The following is a 23,265-nucleotide window of genomic DNA, read 5'->3' on the forward strand; positions in this document are numbered from 1 at the left end:
ATTTTCCTGCGTGGTCTGCGTGTGCGTGCGTGTGTCCGTTAACGCGCGTCAAGATGGCAAAGCAAAAAGTTGTCAGGAGCTCAACCAGTAACCGTTGCATCTCAGTGAACATCTGAACTTTAAATGTGTGACAGCTACGTCTCTAAAATCAGGACAGCCACCAAAGGTCAGTGGATTGACTGAGAGTGTTTGAATGTTTGTGAATCAAAACAACAACTAATCTGGCAATGTTGTGTTGCTAAAGTAGCTGTTGCTACTGTAGCTAAGGTAATTTAAAGAGATTTCTTGTATTTAGGTTAAGTGGTCAGTAGTTAAACTGCCATTTGATGTCAATATTTTGACAGGAGTGCTTTGTATGTATAATGTGGACCAACGATCAACATTCTCTCTTGTCAACATCCTGCTCTTGCAGGTAGAAAAGCCTTATCTGCATTGATGAAAGCTGCGCCCTCGTCCACTGTGAAGCACCATGAGTCTGGCTCTTCATGATCTCCTGGTGTGCTGCAGGGGGCTGGAGAATGACAAGGCCACAGAGAGGAAGGTAATCGCACCTGCATATGAACTGCATTTAAACATTGTAATCAAATATATTGTCCCACGCTTTGTTTTAGCCTCACTGTAATCAAGTTTAACCTCTACGTGCGGTACAAATCCTACACTTTTCACATTTGTATCCTCTCTTCCTGCTTCCAGAAAGAAGCTGAACGCTTCAGGAGGCTCATTCGAAGTCCAGAAGTTGTACAGGAGTTGGATCGTACCTCCGAACCTAAAGCTAAAAGCTCCAAGCAACTCACATGGGATGCTGTTTTCAGGTAATCTGATAAGTGTTATTGTACACTTGGACATCTTACTTATCTATGATCTGTTTAGTTTCACTTTTATTTCTTTGCATCACTCACAAATGAATACCAGCTGACTGCTGGGAGCCTTACAGTATCCATTAAACTAATGGAAATTTGACCTACTGCATTTAACAACATACTAAATATGGTGTTTGTATAATTACAATGGCTGATTTTTTCCCCCAGTAATCTTTTCTCATTTCATATTGTGCAACATACATGTAAGTTTGGGTTTTATTAGGTTCAGTTATTCATCAGATGCAATGGTCTTGCTGAATAAGCACTTTCTATTCTGTTCCCCCCCCCCATGTCAGATTCTTGCAGAGTTATGTCCAGAAGGAGACAGAAAGCATGCAATCAAGTAAAGCCAACGTCACTGCGACTACTCTGTCCACGCGGCAGAAGAAGATGGCTGAAATGTGCAGCTTGATCAAATACTTCATTCGCTACGCAAACAAACGTAAGAAACACTGACTTTTTGCTTAATATCTTTCGTTCAGTTGAACGTAGTGTTGGGACTGCAGTTAAAGTGTGACTCTCTCTCTCTCTGTGCAGGCGGGCCTCGTCTTAAGTGCAGTGAGATGCTGAAACATGTGATGAACGTCCTGCAGAATTCATACAGCTGTTCAGCTTATGGACAAGATTATAGCAGCCTCTTAGTAAAGGACATCCTCTCTGTCCGCAAGTACTGGTGTGACATCCCTCAACAGCAGTGGCACAGTCAGTGGGACATCCGTTCAAACTACATATATTTTAGATAAATGATATGAAAATTTTAGCAACATTTCATGAACCATAACTAATCTTTAGTTATTGCTTTACATTATACAGTTGTGTTACTGAATTCTGATATTATAATACAAACTTGCCGTTGTTTATATTTGTGATTCTTAGATCTTCTGAACTTATACTGCGACCTGTTTAATACTTCGTCCAAGTCCATCAACCGTGTTCTGGTGAGCAGAGTGATCCACACGGTGGTGCAGGGCTGCTGCATGCAGACCGAGGGATTCAACAGCGCTCTCTTCAGCTTCTTCTCCAAAGCACTTCTAAATGCCAGGTGAAGACTTTTTTTAATCAACATTAAATTGTATTATTTTGCTACATAATTGTACACCAACTAGAAGAAATAGATGCACTTGTTGTCGTCTTTTAAAAAATCCTGTGATCCTGCTAGGCAGGAGAAACACTTGTCTGTTTTGGAGCACCTCGTCGCTGCGCTCAACATCTTCTTGAGATCCGCGGCCATGAACTGTCGCATGAGGGTGTGTCACCTGGGAGAGGAGCTTCTGCCTTCTATACTGTATGTCTGGGCCGATATGAGGCCCAGTGCGGCTCTCAAAGAGGAGATCGTGGAGTTCTTTAACCTGCAGATTTGTGCCCACCACCCCAAAGGAGCCAAGACGCAAGACACAGGTGGAGTAATCGTTCCTTTTTCTTTTTAACAATTCTTTGTTTCTCTTCGGTGGTGACACCGTAGGTTGTAATTCTGCGGTAGACAGGCCTTATCGTGGGTTGTGTGTAGTTCCTTATAAGGCTGATAACACTATTGTGATTGTTCCAAGCCATGGAGGGAAGACATTTGACGCACTTAATCTTTAAAGTTCAAACTGTGCCACCAAGGAAAGATTTCAAGAAGAACATCTGTGTTATTGAGTGATAATACGGCAACTGTGACAAACATTTACTTTATAATAAAGGTGACTAAAGATGAATGGTGATGGATTACTGATATCAAGCAATCTTTCCAAATTACATTATCTAAAACACAATAAAATACAAGTTTATACCGTCAAATTATTGAAAACCAGTAGCTGAACAGGGGGTTTGCTTTGGATAAGTGTTGTGAATATGTGATTTAAAGGCAATCAAACATTTTGAACCACAGGTATGACTTTGAACTAACAACCATTTACTCGCTGTCCGCTCTCTCATATTTTAGGTGCTCATGCTGAGGACTGGACCAGGTGGGGGAGTCTGCTGTACAACCTGTATGACGCCTTAATCAGAGAAATTAGCCAGCTAGGCAGCAGAGGGAAGTACGTCACTGGGACACGACACATAGCTGTCAAAGACAATCTCACTGAGCTCACAGCTGACATCTGTCATCAGGTAACACAGTTCAAGTCTCAATTATGCATACAGAAAATCACAATTTTTTATGTTTGTGTTTATACAACAGCTAATATCAAAAGCTGAGTTGTCAAGACTATTTCCTTCGTCTTGTGTTTCCTGCATGTAGCTGTTCAGGGAGGACAATGACCCCCATATCTTGGAGGTGACCCAGGCCTCCGTCAGAGCGACCCACGTGGGCAGTCCCACCCATGGTGCAGCCAGCAAGCGACGGCGCATTGAAGTGGGCTGGGAGGTCCTCCGGGACCATCTGCAGCCTCAGCATAATGACTTTGATGTCATACCATGGTATGAAAATCGTACAAATAATATAATAACGTTTTAAAGGTAAATAAGTAAGTTCTGAGTATGACTTTCTAGAAATAAGAAAATGTATTTTGTGGTAGAAAAACACTCAAAGTAGCCTGTGATGGTATTCAAACCCTCTTTTCCTCCTCTCAGGCTGCAGATCACGGCAGTGCTCACCTCTAAGTACCCGTCCATGGTGCCCGGCCAGGAGCTGGTCCCGCTGCTGTCGGTGTTGTACCAGCTGCTGGCAGAGCAGCGGAGAGGAGAGAGGGGGCCGTACGTGCTGCGTTGCCTGAGGGAGGTGGCCCGGTGCCAGGCCGGCGACCCGGAAAGGGCCCGCGTCCACAGGACGGAGCTGGCCCGGCTGTGGGGTCGGGTGTGGGCCCTGGCCATGCGAGGGGTCAGCTCACCTCAGACAGAGACCCTCAGCCTGGACTTGCTGAGGTCTATTGTCCACGGTGGACTCATCAATATGGACAGAGAGTTCTGGAAGCTCTTCTGTGGATCAGCATGTAAACCGTCTCAGTGAGTCTTCGCCATTCCTCAACATATAACAATACATTTGTTAATACTGAAAATGTGTTGTTATGATGTGTGGGTTTTTGTGTTTGCATTTAGTAGCCCTTTGTTTCTCTCTATCCACAGCGGTGCTGCTCTCTGTCTGGCCCAGGCCTTGCTGAAGTGTCAGACCCCTAAAAGTATCATCTCAAGCTCAGGGAGGGACTATGTGGGGGCCACAGAGGGTTCTGCGACATCCAACCTGAAGGAGACCCTTATAGCCTGGCTGCTGATGACCGATCAGAGCGAAGAGATGGAGGATAGCTCCAGACCTCACCCCATCATTTGCAGGTTTGGCTTTGTGTTGCTTTTCCATGTTAACTCTGGGTTTATGGGACTTTGACTGTAGATACATTTGTCCTGGTTCAGTACTCGCTTGTTTAAGGACGTGAATCGTAATATGTTGAGACTGCGTTCATGTTTAAATAGTGGGAAGCTCCAGTTACAGACTGGTGTTCCCCAGGGGATGCACTTAAGATGGATCTATCTTTCTTTGATTTTAAAATAAAGGTCTGTACATTTATGCTTGATTATGATCTTGTGTGCAGAGACTTTCCACACAACCTAATAGCGAACATCTTGGTCTCCCTGACCTTGAAAGACACCAGAACTGGCCTGAAGCGTCTGCTGGGTCCTGAGGGAGTAGAAAGGTGAGGGAAAGGGTCCTGGTCTGACACACTGAGTGTACAGACTACCAAAATCACAGACATGATGACCTTCGTCCTAACACCTCCTTTTGGCACAATCAATGTGTCGATTGCCGTTTTGGAATAGAAATAATTCATCTTTCAATTACTCTTTTTTTTTTTTTTTTTAAAGTGCCTTTTCTCAAGAACAAAAAACATCCAACGCCAAAGACAACCTGGAGGAGATCGAGAGGCTTTACTTGCAGTTCAGCTTCAACACGCTGCCGTCACCGAGGCGAGACACTGGCGATACAGCGACAGCGGCTTCAACTGACGGCCAATTCGCCGCCGTCCCCTCCCTCAGAAACAAGTTGGAGCAATCCCTGCTTTGTGTGGCTGACCACCTACTCAACTGCTACTCTCCCGATGTGAGTGGAAGTTGATGCTTGTGTGTTTAAGTGTCTGTATAGTCGTCACAGTGACGACTGGTATTTATTCTGATGTCGTGTCGTGTCGCCCCCCCCCCCGACCACAGTCTCAGTCCACGCCTCCAGAGTGTCTGGTGCGCTGTTTCAGTCTGCTGACTGGAGTTCTAGCTGGTTACGTGTCCACTGGGTTTCTGACTGAGGAGGAGGCCTGCCGCTCACAACTCTACACTAAAGCCAAGGTAGCATTCAGAAGCACCGCAGTAGATTTATCATTCCATTAATCATCCCAGCCTCTTCACCATTAAAACATTACGTCACAACATAGAAGGTTAAGGTTGTTGGTGTGTTTTTGTTCCCAGGCCCTGTCCCAGGACTTCAGCGGTTTTGTTTCTAGTGTGAAAGTGAAGATGACCGAGGAAGGAACCATGAGCACACTGAGATCTGTCATGAAGCTCTGCTCACAGTCAGCCAGCAGAACAAACAAGGTGACACAAGTCTGCATTAGGGCTGGACAATATATTCATATTACATTGCCACTGTGATATGAGACCAGATAATGCTTAGATTTTGGATGTTGTAATATGGCATGTGGCAAGTCTTTTCCTGGTTTTAAAGGCTGCATTAAAGTGATGTATTTTTCTGAAGTCTTCTTCCCGGACTGTTCAAGCTGTTTTATTATTTGCCTTCACGTACTTAGTCATTATATCCACATCACTGATGATTATTTATCTCAAATCCCATTGGTTAAATATTTTCTGTAAGCACCAATAGTCAACCCTGCAATATCGTCGCAGTATCGAAATCAAGGTATTTGGTCAAAAATATGGTATATTTGATTTTCTCCGTATTGCCCAGCGCTAGCCTCTATCATGACGGGATGCACAATGCTGACATCATACAGATAAATCTGAATCACCAGTCTTCGCACGCAATCACACGTTCAAAATTAAGGATGCTGTGCAAATAAATCTTTGTCTTTTCTTCTGCAGGATAATGGTTGTCCTATCTCCTCCAGTCTGTTCATGATGATTCTGCCGTTCAGTCTCCTCAGTGAACTGGCTGAGATCTGCAAACTGTTGGTAAGTGACATATATTTACGTACGTGGCATATTCAAGGTGTTTGTTGCTCGAGGATTAAAAAAAAAAAAGAAATAATCTCACTTCCTCGTCTCCTCAGTTAAGCAGCGTTTCTAAGAGAGTCAGTGTTGTGGACGATGACGATCATATGGATGATGACTTGGACGTGACCAGAACTCAACAAGGGGAAGACATCGACCTGTTTGATGAGGGCGATGAGTCCCACAGCAGCACCGATGGGAGTCACAGACAGAAGGGAGACAGCAGTGAGGCTTCCTGTGGGCCAGGTATGAAGGGATCACTTGCTCTCTGTATCAGTGTGGGATTAGAAAGAAAGAAGGATCCAGACACCAGTAAACGATGTAAGTGGATGACTGTTAAAAGAATCTCGGTTCTGTCCTCCGGCAGGTGCAAAAAGTCTGTTAGCAGACGATCATCTGGCCCAACAGGACGTGGCTCTCCTCGCAGTCCTGGAGCTCCTGTGTGAGTGCGGCTCCATCCAGCACGTCCACGGTCTGCTTTTCAAACCACAGGAGGTGCGGCGCAGGCTGCTGCTGCTGGTGGAGCAGATGGACTTTAACAAAGCCCTGCACCTCAACATGGTGGGTAGCAGATGTAGCCGTGGGGAGTCGTGGTTGCAGTGGCAATGATGGTGGTTCAGCGGATGAATATTAATATCTGGTTCTCTTCCAGTATCTTGTCCTGTTGAAGAAGCTTCCAGCTGAGGACTCGCTCTCTCCGGAGGAATTTGATTCCCTGCTCCGTCCTCTAGCGTAGGGAAATCTTTCTGCCACACAAATGAATGTTTTCTTTTAGAATTCATCCATTTCTGTCTTTATGAAATGAAATAATGAAGTTTAGTTCATGTTTTTCCTTTGTGCTGCTGCTGTGTTTACAGGGACCTGTGTTCTTTGTACCGTCAGGACCAAGAGATCTGTGCTGCTGTACTGCTGGGTTTGTTGCCCTCCATCACGAGCCTCAGGAAAACCCACCACTTGCCGGAGGAGATGAGACATGTTCAGGGATCTCTGCTAAAAGTGGTGTCTGGATTCTGGTTAGCAGCATATTTTTTACCGCATGAGAGATTATGACTTAAATGGAAGCCTCTGTCTGTGGCAAGGAGCCAGCAGTCTTTGACCCTCTTGCTCATATATCCGTCGCAGTCCATAGTCTGACATTTGAAGCTGTCAATGAGCATGCATACTGCATTTGACAGACCATGTATTAGGAAATACTCAATCTTTTTCGAGCATAATAAATATATGGTAGATTGGGCATTGGAACGCACCCCTTCTGATACTAACTCAATCCCTATAATGTGTTTCAGTTTCCTGAGTCAAACGGGGAAATGCATGGCAGCTGTCCGAGCTGCGTTAGTGAGATGTCTGGTGGCCTTGCTGGAGGTGAGCTCTCACAGTTATTGTGATGTATCTGCACAACCATGAAATGCAGCATTTCTATATACAGGACTGTCTCAGAAAATTAGAATATTGTGATAATCCCCATACGTGTGATTTAGTTTACTGAACCAAGCTGAGTGTTTTTCAAGGCTCAGGAAACCCTTGCAGGTGTTTCGAGTTAATTAGACGATTCAAGTGATTAGTTGAATACCCTACTAGTATACTTTTTCATGATATTCTAATATTTAGAGATAGGATATTTGAGTTTTCTTAAGCTGTAAGCCATAATCAGCAATATTAAAAGAATAAAAGGCTTGCAATATTTCAGTTGATTTGTAATGAATCCAGAATGCATGACATTTTTGTTTTTTTAATTGCATTACACAAAATAAAGAACTTTATCACAATATTCTAATTTTCTGAGACAGTCCTATATATATTCTATATATTAGTTTAATACACTTTTAGAGACCACATTTGTATGTTTGACTGTGAAGACGACTGGTTTTATTGTTGGCTAGTGTGTTTTTTGAGTCAGAATATTAAAGCTGCTTTCTATATTTTCTGTCCCTCCCCTCTGACAGGCTGACCCTTGTTGTAATTGGGCCGTCTTAAGTATCAAAGAGGAAGATTGCCCGGTGTCTGTCGTCCTTCCTTCTCACCTTGCAGACGCCCACCACCAAGTCCGCATGCTGGTAGCCATGTCAGTGGAGAGGTACGCTTTAACCGGGAGCTGATGACGTTTCAGGATACATTTCAGTGAAAGATGTACCTCACACACAATATATGTCACTTCTAAACATGGTATATCATGGATCTGGTTGTCACCATTGTTCTTCTGCGTCTCCAGGTTGTTTCTGGAGATGAGACCAGAGCATCCAGATAAGAGGAACATGCTGCCGCTTAAACACCAGCAGGCGGCTTTTGAGAACGTTTACCTAAGGGCTCAGGAAGGAATGAAGCTCCCGGTAAGTTCATTAGGAATACTTTATCACGCGTGTGTTTTCCCACCTCTGTTTGACTCTCCTAATGCTTCTTGTGTCTGTGTGATCGTACACAGAGAAGCAGCTCTTCCGAAGACATGAAGGACGAGTTGTTTAACCGCAAGGCCACCCTGTTGAAGACTTTGTCCGTTGTGCTGTGTTGTAGCCCAGTCTGTGAAAAGCAGTCTCTGTTTGCCCTCTTCCAGTCCTACAAGGAGAACAATATAGAGGAACAGCTCATCAAAAAGGTGACGATGTCAGGGCCTTGTGCATTGTGAAAGGATCAAAATGCTGAAAGTAGTGTCTATAATAGTGTTTCTAACGTCATACAGCATCGTCCACATTGCTTTAACAAGTGAATGTTACTTTGCACCACTAATCTGATACATGATCTTATCTTTATGCATCGCAGTGTTACCTAAAACTAATTAAAAGCCTGCCCTTCATCCCTATAAAACAACAAACTGCAGAAAGAGCAGAGTGAGAGGAACCGTTTCTGTCCTTCTTTTTGTCACAGATGCTGTGCAGTGTGTCCAGAGCGCTGGGCTACAGGAGTGTGAAAACATTTGTCAGTTCTCACCTGTACTACCTGGTCGCTGAGTGGCTGGCGCAGAGACAGTCTGACGATCGCTACACTCTTGGATCTTTCCCCTACACCCTCCTAGACCACGACACAGTCAAAGACTTCTACAAGTGAGGAACTTAACTTCTGTTATTTTCATTTTAAGTCACAACTCCATTTGATGTTGTTTTCCCCGGTATGCAATGACCTTACGTTAAGTAAAACGCTATCATAGCTGTTGTCTTGTGTCCCCTTGAAGCTCTTCCTACCAGGTGTTAATCCCCCACCTGGTGTTCCTGGATGACTTTGAGCAGGTGAAGTCTATCGGCAGGTATCTTGAGAAGGACTGGAAAGGGTTACTGGCCGACTGTTTCCCCAATATCATGGTCAACATCCTGCCATACTTTGCCCCGTCGGGCCAGGATTCACAGGTCACACAGCGGAGAGAGAATGCCCACAAAGTCTACGACCTGCTCAAAGATGCCAACTGTCTGGGCAAACAGGTAAACACGGCTGTTGTACATGTGGAGCTTTTACAATTTGATCACATCGTGACAATAATTCACTTTTGAAAATAGTGAAAACAGACAGCGAGGGAAAGCAAATACATATGATTTTCAGCACCGGGTGTGGACTTGCAGCACACGGATCTAAATCACATTAAAGTTGTTCGTATAAGCTACATCTGAAGTGCAAAAGGACAGCGACTGTTGTGAGGTTTCCATAATGTGTCAGCACGATATTTGTTGTGGGACTTTTGCACATTTGTCTCACGTACACGTTACTCTTTCAGAATGTGTCGCCCCAGTCTGAATAAGTTGCTCACCTGTGAAGATGTACAGGATCAAAGGCTCAACTGAGTGTGCAGTGTGTGCCGTAAATATCCAGTAATTCAATGGCAAATTGTTTGTGCATGTCTCCGCAGCAAATTGACAACCTGATCCACAGTAACCTGGCGGACATAGTGGTTGAACTGCTAATGACTCTGTATGAAGGAAGTGGAGCTGAAGGGGACAGAGGAGACCTGAACCGCTTCATAGGGTAACGGTTGTTCTAATTGACCATGCTTTCCTCATATCAGTCTATTTTATTTATTTGTTCATTTGTTTTTCTATTTACTCGCCCAGGACATTAATAAAAGTTGTTTGTCTCAATCTAAATCTAAGAAAATGTGACAAAATATCTCTTTAACGGCCCTCAGGGAGCTGGACCCTGTACCAAACCCACCGCACTTCAGCTCTTATGTCATTAGAGCCACACTGGACTACCTCAGCAAGTGCCACAGCGCAAACCACAAGACTTTGGTAGCCATTCTTTCAAAAACTCCGGTAAGACATGCAAGTTATCCCTTATGTGGTTTAATTGACCGACACTATTTTGCTCTAAAGTAGCTTTTAGTAGCTCGTAACCCGCTTGTCGTCCCTTCGTCGTGCTCTAGATTTCTATCCAGAGGATTCTGCTGGCGGTGTGTGAAAGAGCAGCGGAGACGACCAACAGCTATGAACGTCATCGCATCCTCCTCATGTACCACCTGTTTGTCAACCTGCTGCTCAGAGAGGTGAAGGACGGCCTCGGGGGAGCCTGGGCCTTCGTGCTCAGGGACATCATCTACACACTCATCCACCATCTCAACAGCAGGTTGGTGCACACAAACATTCACAGCATAACACACGCTGTGTAGACACAACCCCCTCACTATATCGTCTTCCCTGACAAAGTCGGACCCGTTTGTGTTTCTCTCATCCTCAGACCAGTTCAATGTGATGACGAGGTTTCTAACCGGAGCCTCTCTCTGTGCTGCGACCTGTTGACGTCTGTGTGTCGGGCGGCTCTGGAGTTCTGTGATGACGCTCTGGACTGCCACCTACAGGTCATTGTCGGGACTCTCACAGCTCAGGTGAAAAGCCGGCCCGCCATCTCACAGCAGGTAAGCAGCCGGGAGTCAATGTACAGGAGTTTTTCTGTTTTGCAGTTAGCAGATTCAGTACAATTATATGTAATTAAAGGAAAATGCAACAGACTTATGCATTGAAGAACGCATGCATTAAGCAAAACTGCCACATGCAGGTATGCATCCAGACAAAAGTGTGGACTGGTTGATACTTATTTGATAAATGCTTCTTGGATTTATAGACTTAACTACTGTTTCTTCACTTCCCAAGCTCCCCTTAAGACATGTATTACTGTTGTGCGCTTTGCACTGTATGAGAGAAATATCTGTCTCCTTTCTGCATTTGCGAGCCACATTCTAACTTTCTTTGTTTCTCCCCGCTGGCCCCTCTAGGTGAACAGTCTGTTGCAGTTTCTCGTGATAGAAAATCAACAGAAGTTAAAAGGAGCCATCAGCAGGCTGGAGCCTTTTCCTGACCTCCCTGAGTTCAGAGAGCTGCGCTCTGTACAGCACAAGCTCAAATATAACACTGGGAGCTTCACACTGAGACAGGTAATAACCTAACTAATACCCATGTATTTGTATCATGTACACAAGTCATTGTTTATGCATATGTAGCTCTGATTTCTCATTTCATGGGTATCAATGAAAATGAACTATTCAAAATGTCATTGCCGACCTACATCCTCCATGTTTCCCTTTCACAGGAGATAGCCCACTTCCTGTCAGTGACGTCATGTGACTCCTTACCTCTGACCAGACTGGAGGGGCTGAAGGAGCTCACCAGACAGCTGCATGACAACAAGGGACAGATCAGAGAGCTGCTCAAAGAGTGCCAAGGTACGGTGCTGAAGCTGGTTAGCTGAGGAAAAATAGTCCATGCATAACGTTTTGGCATCTTAAATGTCTAATGAGCTTGTTCTCTCACTCGTCTTTGTCCCTCCTGTAGCTGAACCCACTGACAGTGTGCTGGTGAATTTGGTTCTCAGTCTGCTGCAGCTCTGTAAGCTAGCAGCCAACCACCCGGGAGGAGCCGACATTCTTGGTATGAAATCAAAAACCTCCTACGGCGACAGTATGCTGTGTTCTCAGCCTTGTCTGGACACATTAATCATTTTTCACGAGTACAAACATCAAATCTGTTCCTGCAGAGGCAGCGGGCAGCTGTCTAGGAGAACTGGGTCCTGTGGATTTCTCCACCATCGCCCTGCTTCATGGCAGAGACCCCCTGTACGAAAAGGCTGTGTCCCTCTTCACCTCAACCGAGTCACAGTGTCTTTACATCGTCCTCAACTGCATGAACGACGCACTCACTCAACAGCGGTACACTGAAGCCTAGATCTCAGTAGTCAAACGTTTGTTGTACATGACTATGGCGTAGGGAGCGGCGTGTGTTTATATTTACTGTCTTCTGTGCTGCGGTTGTCTTGCCAGTATCGAGGTGAGGCAGGCAGCCGCTCAGTGTGTGAAGAGCATCCTCGCCACTCAGTCTGGAGTCGATTTCTGGGCGCAACACAAAGACAACAGAGACCCCATGCTGGCCTACCTCAACCCCTTTAGAAAGGCCAAGGAGAAGGTGGGTTAAGGATGTTTAACAGTGTGTATGTATACTAATTAATACAAAAGATCAACCCTTTTTTTACCACTTTGCTGTCCAGTTGAATGCAGATGTATCTCCCTCACTTGTATGAATGTGTTTTCGAGGATGCACATGTAACATCTGTGTGTTTACCGATGGCTTTCCTTAATTAGGTGGCAGTCGTGAGTGCTGAGGAGAGTTTGGCGGCCAGGGAGAAGCTGGTGAGCCAGGAGTTTTGGATTCCCCAGGCAGGCGGCCACAAGGCCTGGCTGAAGGCTCTGTGCACCGCCCTGCTCGACAGCGAAGGAGTCAGGAGTGAAGCACTGCTGCTGTCCCGACCGCTGTGTCTGGTGAGCCACACAGAAGTTAGCTGAAGAACTCGTACCCTGCCTACACATACACAGTTTGAATACGGTTCCATGTGCTTTAAGTATCCACATCTTGGATTGTGTTTTCGTGCTTTAGAGCATTTTGTAGCATTCGTGGTCCACATTTTGTCTCATACTTTCCATCAACCAGTTCTAGTTTGAATCCGGAGCTCCGGCTCTAACGGCGTCTTCTTTCCTCGGTCCGTCTCCAGGTGAGGGTGGACTGCTGTCAGAGGCTGCTGCCGCTCATCATTCACTCCATCCTTCTGGAAGACCGCAATGGTGTGTGGAGGGAGTTGCTCTCCTCTCACATTCGGGACTTCTTCAGCTTTTGTTCCAGAAGCGCTCAGGCTGCCAGTCGCTCTGCCACACCTCTCAACTCTGACTCCGGTAAGCTTGAGAGTATGACAAATAATATGCATGTCTCTCCGTCCACCCACATTCAGGAGTTTGTATGTTTTTTTGTGTTTGTTTGTGATTAAAATGTGTTATTCTTTATAGAGTCGGATGCTGCCAGTCAGGGCTTGTACGACAAGACCTCTCTGCGTACAATGCTTGCTGTTATCGACTACCTGAGACACCAACAGAGGCCACTGGAAGCTGATAGGTCTGCACTGTTATTGTAATCAAATATGTGTCGGATGTTCAGGGACTGTATTTGGACCTGCTCTTACTCTGATTTGTGTCTTTGTTAATGGAAGGTTCATGTAAACTGACAACGTGTCTTTGAAATAAACACTGTATCGTTCTTCCAGCAACTCCTGTGGCACGGTGTGTGACTCAAACTTCTGGCTGGAGCTCAACTACCTGCAGGTGGCCAAAGCTGCTCAGTCCTGCTCGGCACATTTCACGGCTCTGCTGTACACTGAGATCTACGTGGATAAGATCAAAGCTAACATGGAGGAAAGCCGACGGTATGCAGCTTCTAAACATGTGTTGAAGACGTTTACATATTATTTCAGTTTAACATTTGGTTTTCACACACATTAAACGTTAAATTGGGGTTATGAACAATATGTAAATACATTTTTTTGAAACATCTGAAAAACTAAATCTAAAGATCACAAGGTTAAATTGAATTAGTATTTTGAGAGTTTTATCCTTTTATTTTATCCATACGTTTACCAAACCTGCAGAACCAAGTCCACAACAACACGTAAGATCACTTTTGAAGAGAACAGCCAGAACTTCACCATCTCCAGCCTCACTGAGAAGAGTATGGAAGACACCAATATCAGCCTGCAGGTCCGTTTTTTCATTGAACAACTTTGTTTTCTAAATCAACAATACAAAGCAATTTCTCATTCAGATTTCTCCCTGATGTATTCCTCAAAAATGCCCCCCGAAGCAGTTAAAGTTAGATTGTTTATTACCCAACGTGAGCCCAGTTTAATGACCAACAACTTCAAAACCTGTGACAAATGCACACAACTTGCATTGTAAGGCAGAACAGTGTAAATGGCTGTAAAATAGTAAGCAATCCAATATAAAGTCGTTCTGTCGTGAGTTTCAGAGGATTTATTTCCACTCTCTCTCACGTTTTTTGTAGGAGCTGCTGATTGAGGTGTATCGCAGCATCGGAGAGCCCGACAGTCTGTATGGCTGCGGCGGGGAGACGCTGACCAGTCCACTGACGAGGTAATCAATAAGTAGATTAATGAGACATGCATCCCTTTCACATCATCACTCGTTCCCTGCAGTGTTCAATCACTATGAGAATTACAAAGGTTGTTTTGTCACACTAATTTATAGGATTCGAACCTATGAGCATGAGGCTATGTGGGGGAAGGCCCTGACTTCATACGACCTGCACACTACGCTGCCCGAGGTCACTCGTCAAGTGGGAATTGTGGAGGTAAAATAACGAAGGAAAATGTAGATTCTTATTACGGGAATTGATGCATGTAACGCAGCCTCTTCAGTTGTAGCGTTTGCGCCAACAGGGCCTGCAGAACTTCGGTCTGAGCGGCATCCTCGCCACCTACATGAGGGGTCTGGAGAGCGAAGGGGTGGAGTGGGGAGCTGAGCTGAGAGAGCTCCGCTTCCAGGCTGCCTGGAGGAGCACACAGTGGGACTGTGAGCTGCCAGAGAGGTGAGGCGACACACACAGCCGAGAGCGTGGTGCCTGCTACACAGTGTTTCAGAGAAGCAGAAGCAATCTCTCACTTAATACCTTTTTTATTTTTCCCCTCTGAATCTAATTTGTTGTATCAGGAGTGAGAAAACCAAACCCAGCTTCCATGAATCGGTGTTTTGTTCCCTGCAAGCACTGAGGGACAAAGAGTTCTCCATATTTGATGAAACTATGAAACAGGCGAGGTATGATAGACATCTCATGACATTTCAAGTTTGAACTCTAATTCAGTTTTCCCCGCTCGTAAAGGAATCCACTTATCTATGTGCTCGTGTGTTTCCTCAGGGGTGCAGATGTGGAGGAGCTGTGCAGAGGCAGTCTGGAGGCTGTGTCTTCTCTGTACCCGTCTCTCAGGAACCTGCAGAGCATCAGGGAGCTGGAGAGTGTTAAACAGCTCTTTTCTAGGTGATGTGATCAGTCAAACATGAGTAACAATGTAGTCACACAGGAAGGAGTCTTGAGGATGTATGTGTGGAAGTCTTGTTCCCTGCCGTCTTGGGTTGGGCTGATGGAGATGTCCAGATGTCTCATAGAAACATTGCTAATGAGATATTTGTTTTATGTACTCTTAATATCAGGCCCTTCTCAGATTTGACTCTGAAGGAAGTTTGCAGCCAGTGGCGACAGCACTCCCAGCTGCTCGCTGACAGTGACTTTGCTTTGGTGGAGCCCATTCTGGCCGTCCGCACTGTGGCCCAGCACACCCTGATATCCAGGGCGGGAGACCCCGACAGCACCCAGTACCTCAGCTCTGTGCTCACGGACCACCTCATGGAGCTCTGCCGGCTGGCTCGAAAGGCTGGGAATACACAGGTAGTGTGTGTGTGTTTGTGTGTTTTGTGTGTGTGTGTTCATCTGAGTGTGTTTGTGTGTCTTTTTATTTTAACTACAAAGTACTCACAGTGTTGTGATTCCTGTCCAGCTCGCAGAGCGGGCAGTGTTCCAGATGAAGCAGCATGGTGGTGGTGCGGGGTCCTGGGCGTCGTCCCCTGTCTTATCATGGCAACTGGAAGAGGCCCAGGTGTTCTGGGTAAAAGGGGAGCAGGGACTGGCCCTGGGTCTGCTGAGAGAGATGATACACAACCTGGAGGAGAAGGTCAGACCTAAACACACAGACAAACAAATCCCCCCAAAACATGGATATTTAGCATCTATGAAAACACATTACTGTAATTATGGAACATCCTCAAATCCAAAATGTCAAGAGACATCGTTGTAACTATTCTGTGTGTTTTGTTGACCAGGTGGACATGAATCCTGCTCTGGCCCCGGTCTACACTGAGTGCCTCAGGCTGTGTGGTAACTGGCTGGCTGAGACTTGCCTGGAAAGCCCCGGAGTAATACTGGAGAAATACCTGGAGAGGGTAAGAGGAAGCAGGCCAGATTTACGGGCAAGCCTTGTTGTGTGACGTACAGTATTTTAATGGATATCTGCTCAGGGAAACCGCAAAATAAAAACAGTGGTGTCCATAGTTCCTGGGACATCTTTTTTTTTTTTAATGGCATTTTTTCAGGCGACAAACAGAAATCTAAACTCCTCAAAATATCTAATACGTGTAACCTGATGAATCTCTCTAACACCCTGAAGTACACATATTTGTGCCCACACAGCAGGCCTCCCTCAGAGAAATTACCCATCATTTATGCCCCAGTAGCTTTTGACAGAGAAGCTGTTAAAGTGTCTCCTGTGCTGTTCTGTCAGGCAGTGGAGGTGATCGAGGAGGAATCGCGAGTTCAGGACCCCAGGCTGCAGAGTCAGCGGACTGAGGCCTTCCTGTCTCTGGCCCGCTTCTCCGACGCTCAGTACCAGAGCATCGACAAATACATGAACTCCTCTGAGTTTGAGAACAAGCAGGCGCTGCTGGAGAAGGCCAAAGAAGAAGTGGAATTGATGAAGGAGCGTAACGTGATTTCCAACAGGTGTGTGCTCTGTTAATTGCTTTTTTTTCACTTGTTTAAATCACAAGATCTCTGTTTTTTGTTACACGGCAGCGAGGAAAAAACGGTCTCCTTCCTCTGGAAAGATTTAACATTTTACGTGAATGAATAAGAAAGCAATTGGGAGACTTTACACAACTTCTCTGACTTCACAGGTACACAGTAAAGGTGCAGAAAGAGCTGGTGCTGGATGAGAAGGCCCTGTCTAACCTGCAGGCGGACAGACAGCGTTTCCTGTGTAAGGCGGTGGAGAATTACATCCAGTGTCTGGAGGAAGGTGAGGAGCACGACACCTGGGTGTTTCGCCTGGCTTCACTGTGGCTGGAGAATGCCGGCGTTAAGGTGGTAAACGACATGATGAAGGTGAGTTAAACACACTCGAGTCTCTTTGCTTTTGATTTTGGGACTAAAGTCGCTCTGTAAAATGGATGCCCAGTGCTTTTACATTTCACTTATTTTGTGTTCCAGAAAGGGGTGAAGCGGATCCCTTCCTACAAGTTTCTGCCTCTCATGTATCAGCTGGCTGCTCGCATGGGAACCAAGATGGCAACTGGCATTAGCGAGGATACCGGCTTCCACGATGTCCTCAGCAACGTAATACAAAACATTTTCTTTTAAAATACAAATTAACAGCTATATATCAAAAGCTGCTGCTTCAGTTGTTTTCTCTCCTCACAGCTGATGTGCCGAGCGTCTATGGAGCACCCTCACCACACACTCTTCATCGTCCTCGCCCTGGTGAACGCCAACAAAGACGAGAACTTTTGCACGCCCCGACTGTCTAAGGGCGCTCCACGGCAGCCTTCACCATTCGACGTGGTGGGACTTACATTAGATTATTCTCTGTTTCATGTGAAAATACATGAGTAGGTTTTAATAAAAGCCCAATTTAAAGTGCTCTCTTGGATAAAATCAACGATAATGTTTTTCTAGCCATTAGTTTTTGTAAACACGGCCCGTTCTGTTTTTACAAGTGAAGTTATTCTGGTGCAGGAGCGGTCCGATGTGGCCCAGAGGATCATCAGTGGGTTCAGGAAAAAGAGAGGCAAGATGATCCGAGGGGTCGAGCGTCTGTGTGACGCCTACATCACTCTGGCTTATATGGACGCCACAAAGCACAAGACGGAGAAGAGTGAGTAGTCAGAGCACAGTGACGTACACAAACAATCACACTGGACGGCTTTTTAAGGATTTGACGATAGCTGTCCTGGAAATTCCAACATTTGTCTCATTTCTACATTCTTTGCAAATGGCTTTAAGTTCGCCATTTCTGTTTTGATTTGAGTGAAATGTCTTTCTTACCCCTAAATGTGTGTATTAAATATTCAGATGTTTAATCTTTTGTGTGTGTTTTTCATTATAGAGGCTATTCCCATCCCTGCTGATCAGCCCATCATGCAAATCAAAAACCTGGATGAGGTCGCCATCCCCACAATGGAGATCAAGGTAAAACATGATCACTTAAATATTTATGAATGCTAGGGACTTCCTAGGGATGATGGGTTTGATTTGATTTAATTACATTAACCCAATGGATTTTATTTTGCTGATATTCTGGTTGAATTTCACTTTATAAAATTGATTTCGTGCTCTAATGCACTTTTTTATGTGAAAAAACAAATATTTAAATGTTGTGTCTGAGTTGGCTGAGCATTGTTGGCAGCAAATGACACATCAGGTACAGATGTCTTGAGATATCGAACCAGTATTTGATCATTTTGTACCAACAGTACAGAACAAAGCAGCTCCGCCCATGACCCCACATTTAATAAATGAGACGTTTAAGTGTTTAACACTCAGGACAGTATATTTAAACAACACGTGTTGTTTTGTTGTGTCAACAGGTGGATCCATCTGGATCCTATGACAACCTGGTGACCGTCAGATCCTTCATGCCTCAGTACCACCTGGTCGGAGGAGTCAACCTGCCCAAGATCATCGACTGCGTCGGCTCCGACGGCAAGAGCAGGAGACAACTGGTCAAGGTAAGAGTTTGGTTCCCTGACTCGTAAGTGAGGAGAGCTCATGTTACAAAACATGTGCAAAGACATTTGTTTCTGTCGGCTGTGTGGTTTGTTCTCGACTAAACAAATCTCTTCTCTTTGAAGCCAAAGCTGCTGTCATGTGTGATTGAACTTTTAACTTTAGCAATGATTAATCTTGTTTTTGTACCAGGACAAATACAAAGTGTGTTATATTACTCCGACACCTTTGCAATGAGGACATTCTTCAGGGGACATTGTGCGTGTGTGTGTGTGTGTGTGTGTGTGTGTGTGTGTGTGTGTGTGTGTGTGCGTGCGCATATTTTTTGTTTGCGGTAACACTTGTCAGCCACTTAAAGGCTAATAATTCACCACTTCGACACTTGGGAGAGTCATGGTGGCCAGAGCAGTGTTTTTCCCCGATCTTTAACCTCAGTGAATTCTACTTTTCAATCAATGTGACTTTGTTCGCCTTTGTTTATGTCCCATGGAGAAATATGTGGAATATTTCGGGATATCTTACACAATCATAAATCAGAATGAATCTCACATTACTGAGTCTGTCGTGAGCTTTTCTTGTATTTTGAAGACTTTAGTGTTGATAGAACTGAGTAAAATGGCAAAAAAACAACAATTCCTTTGTTATAATTGTAGAGCACAGCATTAAACGGAGGCTCTCGCTGCTGTGGTCCACAGTATGTTCTCCGGTGACCTCTCTTTGTTAACAGGGTCAGGACGACCTGCGGCAGGACGCGGTGATGCAGCAGGTCTTCAGCATGTGCTCCATGCTGCTGCAGCGCAACACGGACACCCGCAAGAGGAAGCTCAACATCAGACGATACAAGGTAATACACATTTAATCCTTTTTTTACCACTTGATCTCGTATTTAAACCTTTTGCTCTTTAATTCATGGGGAACATAATAAATCAGAAAGAGTTTTTTTGGTTATATGTTTGATCTTTGTGTCGTCGTCTTGTAATTCCCTTATTTTCTTGAAAGAACCCATCAAAGCAGTTTTAAAAAAAGACACTTAATACTTTCGTTCTTCTTCATCCCAGGTGGTGCCGTTCTCACAGCGCAGCGGTGTGTTGGAGTGGTGTTCGGGCACGGTGCCGATCGGGGAGTTTCTGGTGGATCCCATTAAAGGAGCCCACAAACGCTTCAGACCTCAGGACCCGACCAGCCTGGCCTGCCGCAGGAGGTTGACGGTACTGCTCGGAGCATATCCGTCGCTTAAATGGAAAAATATTCAACACAGTCGTACACAATTACTCAGGGATTTGTTTCTGATACACCACAGCTGTCTCAGTTTGCTAATCGTGGTCTTTTTCCATCTTTGCATTTGAATTGATTTCGGTACAACTGCAGGAGGCTCTGAAGCTGGGGTTTGATGAGAAGCTCCAGGCCTACAGTGAGGTGTGCAAGAACTTCAGGCCGGTCTTCAGGTATTTCTGCATGGAACGATTCCTGGACCCCGCGGTGTGGATGGAGAAACGGCTGGCTTACACTCGCAGTGTGGCCACCTCTTCTATAGGTACAGACAGTCCTGCATGTTCACCCCAGGGCTTGTGTTCAGTACAGGTCATCTTAAAAATGGCCACGGTGTAAATTGTGACAGATATAACAAATTATTACTGGTATTAATTCATTTCATTATAACCAATAATGGTGTAGAAAACACTTTTGAATTCAACCAATGAACTGATAACTCTTCTGTTCTGTGCCCACAGTTGGCTACATCGTAGGTCTGGGTGACAGACACATCCAGAATATTCTGATTGATGAGCAGACTGCTGAACTGGTGCACATCGATTTAGGTAAAAAAAATCATTCTCATGTGTTTTGTGTATGCAAACGTAGAATGTTTACTCTTCACTTCAGAAAAGGTGAGGCTGTGTAAACAACTGCTGACTGTACTGAGCTCGCTGTAGTGCAAGAGTTTGATGCATTTTTGATTTGACGGTAAATTAAATCAGATATGGACTCTTGTCATGAAACGCACACAGCTTTATAACTCTTTAAAGCTCAAAATTCAAAGATCAAGACATTGTGAAGAAATGTTGTAACATGCATCCCAACACACCTCTCTCTCTCTCTCTCTCCCGCTCTCTTTCTCCCTCTCTCTCTCCCTCCCCCCCTCTCTCTCTCTCTCTGTCTCTCTCTCTCTGTCTGTCTCTCTCTCTCTCTCTCTCTCTGTCTGTTTCCTTTTCATTGCTGTTGGTGTTCAGGTGTGGCCTTTGAGCAGGGGAAGATCCTCCCCACCCCCGAGACTGTCCCCTTCAGACTGTCCAGAGACATTGTGGACGGGATGGGCATCACTGGAGTGGAAGGGGTTTTCAGGAGGTGAGGAGGAGGAGGAGTGAGGGAGGAGTGAGGGAGGAGGACGTGTTTGTTCTGATATTATCAAACATTCATAAACAAAGACTAATTCATATCGTGTTTCTTTTCATCATAGTTTCATTTTTGTCAGGTTAATTTGTCATGAAACCTTTAGCCGATAAACTACAAATGTGATCACAAATGAACTACAATGTACACACTCGACATTGCTCCCGACTATTATACATTTTAAGATTGGTCCCAACTGTGTAACTGTGTCCCAACTGTGTAAAAAAAAATCTACTTGCATGGCCATTTTTAAAACGGTTTGGTTCGTGGTGCCTTCAAAGACAGCCTGATGAATACAGAAATTGAATGATCTTCACTTGTCTTCTCTGGTCAGATGTTGTGAGAAGACTATGGGGGTGATGAGGAGCTCTCAAGAAGCTCTGCTGACTATTGTAGAGGTACGATCACTGCACACACACACACACACACACAGACTCTTAAACCACGTGGGATTTCTTTCACCTTATTTAAAGTGTTGCCTCTTTGTATGTGTCTGTGTGTTAATGTGCTGTACAGGTGCTGCTGTACGACCCTTTGTTCGACTGGACCATGAACCCGCTGAAGGCCTTCTACCTGCAGCATGACGAGCAGCAGGAGCTCAACGCAACGCTCGGCTCCACCATGGGGGGAGATGAGATAGACAACCACCGTAAATCCAGGTGCTACAGCTCATGATGAGAACTGTTTTTAATCTTCTGCTTCCTAAACGGCCCTTTTCGATGATGTTGAAGTCCTGTTTCTATCTCTGTTAAAGCGCCGTCTCATCGTCGTGTACTCTTCCCTCCCGCAGTGACAGTCAAAGCTTCAACAAAGTGGCGGAGCGGGTGCTGCTGAGGCTGCAGGAGAAGCTGAAGGGGGTGGAGGAGGGCACGGTGCTCAGCGTGGGGGGGCAGGTCAACCTGCTCATCCAGCAAGCCATGGACCCCAAAAACCTCAGCAGACTCTTCCCAGGCTGGCAGGCCTGGGTGTAGACTTGAGAGGAGGTTCACTCGCGCCGGTTAAGTTCCTGCTTTAGGCAACACGTTTGATGTGGGCGCTTTCTTCTTCTCCTCTGTATGATCGGTACAGGCTTCTTGCTCTTTGCTTGTGCCAGGGAAAAAAAAAACGGCCTTTAGGAAGTCAAACTATTTGAAAACATCTGGATTGCAACAGGTTTTTACCCTGCAAAAGAAATAAGGATGTTTGTCTATTGTTGAAGGAATAATATCACCACATAGTTTAAGAAATAAAAAGGACATTATGCAAATGAGCTTCAGAATATAAATGGTGAAACAAGTCCCATGGTCACTTGTTTATGCGTCTTTTGACCATCTTCAATAAAAGGGAGTTCTCTATTACTCATTTTCAGACTAAACACCCAACAGATCAACTTTTTTGTCTTTAGAATTATTCATTTCTGCTAAACGTTGCACTTTAACAGAACATCAATTCAATTTGGCAGATTGCTTGCACTAATTCAAACCATAAGATCACATTTTTTTACTGCAAAATCCTGAGAGGGAATTTAAAAAGACCAGTGAACTGTAGTGCTGAGATGAGTCTGACATGTTTATGTAAAAGTATTTTTTAGCCCATGGCATGTGAATGTTTTCATACTTTTGGCTGTCGTATGAAGTTATTGAGTTTTGCCAATGACTACCCGAAGCTCTTCACCATGAACACGCCTTATGAATGTATGATGAGTCTTATCCAAGAGGAGTTTGTTTCAGTTCAGCTGTTTCCCAGTTTCCTTTTTTTACAATTAAATTAGTGAATATTATGTGCTGTAAAGCTTAAAGAGTATATATAATGCATTCAGAAATGTCCGATATGTGTACAGATTATACTTTGTATTATGTACCTGTTCTGTAAAAAAAAAAGAATGCTGCCATTTAACATGAATTCTGTATCACGAAATAAATATAGCAAACGGCAGTAAAAACACATTTTCGTTAATTCAATTTAACTGACTGAAGTTTATTTCCAGATATAACTGTGTTTTCTGTCAATCATTGACTCGGGTATTGAGGCTTAATGTGTTTGCCTGTATACAGTTCATGTAGTGTAGTACCTTTCCATTGCTCACCACACTGACAGCTCAGCAGATA

At 44.8% G+C, this 23,265-nt stretch overlaps 1 protein-coding gene across 1 annotated transcript; it reads left to right on the forward strand.

The window, feature by feature from the left end:
• Positions 1-37: 37 nt before the first annotated feature.
• On the forward strand, positions 38-23,084 carry atm (ATM serine/threonine kinase). The gene is made up of 63 exons (XM_079165746.1): positions 38-166; positions 413-541; positions 694-812; positions 1,157-1,302; positions 1,398-1,562; positions 1,737-1,902; positions 2,020-2,258; positions 2,785-2,954; positions 3,085-3,263; positions 3,417-3,788; positions 3,909-4,112; positions 4,370-4,471; positions 4,641-4,875; positions 4,983-5,114; positions 5,235-5,360; positions 5,865-5,954; positions 6,053-6,239; positions 6,361-6,554; positions 6,646-6,725; positions 6,851-7,006; positions 7,280-7,355; positions 7,937-8,067; positions 8,203-8,320; positions 8,413-8,583; positions 8,853-9,028; positions 9,157-9,400; positions 9,823-9,938; positions 10,099-10,225; positions 10,336-10,535; positions 10,647-10,824; positions 11,182-11,340; positions 11,496-11,628; positions 11,738-11,833; positions 11,940-12,111; positions 12,223-12,364; positions 12,541-12,717; positions 12,948-13,125; positions 13,237-13,342; positions 13,491-13,649; positions 13,872-13,980; positions 14,285-14,373; positions 14,488-14,590; positions 14,679-14,827; positions 14,950-15,054; positions 15,155-15,274; positions 15,448-15,682; positions 15,792-15,965; positions 16,114-16,233; positions 16,572-16,789; positions 16,963-17,170; positions 17,276-17,401; positions 17,486-17,626; positions 17,801-17,939; positions 18,171-18,253; positions 18,652-18,792; positions 19,518-19,634; positions 19,849-19,998; positions 20,159-20,324; positions 20,521-20,607; positions 21,019-21,133; positions 21,513-21,576; positions 21,695-21,837; positions 21,969-23,084. The coding sequence occupies exons 2-63, from the start codon at positions 470-472 to the stop codon at positions 22,147-22,149; spliced, it is 9,276 nt and encodes a 3,091-aa protein (XP_079021872.1). The 5' UTR covers positions 38-166; positions 413-469; the 3' UTR covers positions 22,150-23,084.
• The last annotated feature ends 181 nt before the right edge of the window (positions 23,085-23,265 follow it).

Source organism: Pholis gunnellus (assembly GCF_910591455.1).
Source record: "Pholis gunnellus genome assembly, chromosome: 9".
NCBI lineage: Eukaryota > Metazoa > Chordata > Actinopteri > Perciformes > Pholidae > Pholis > Pholis gunnellus.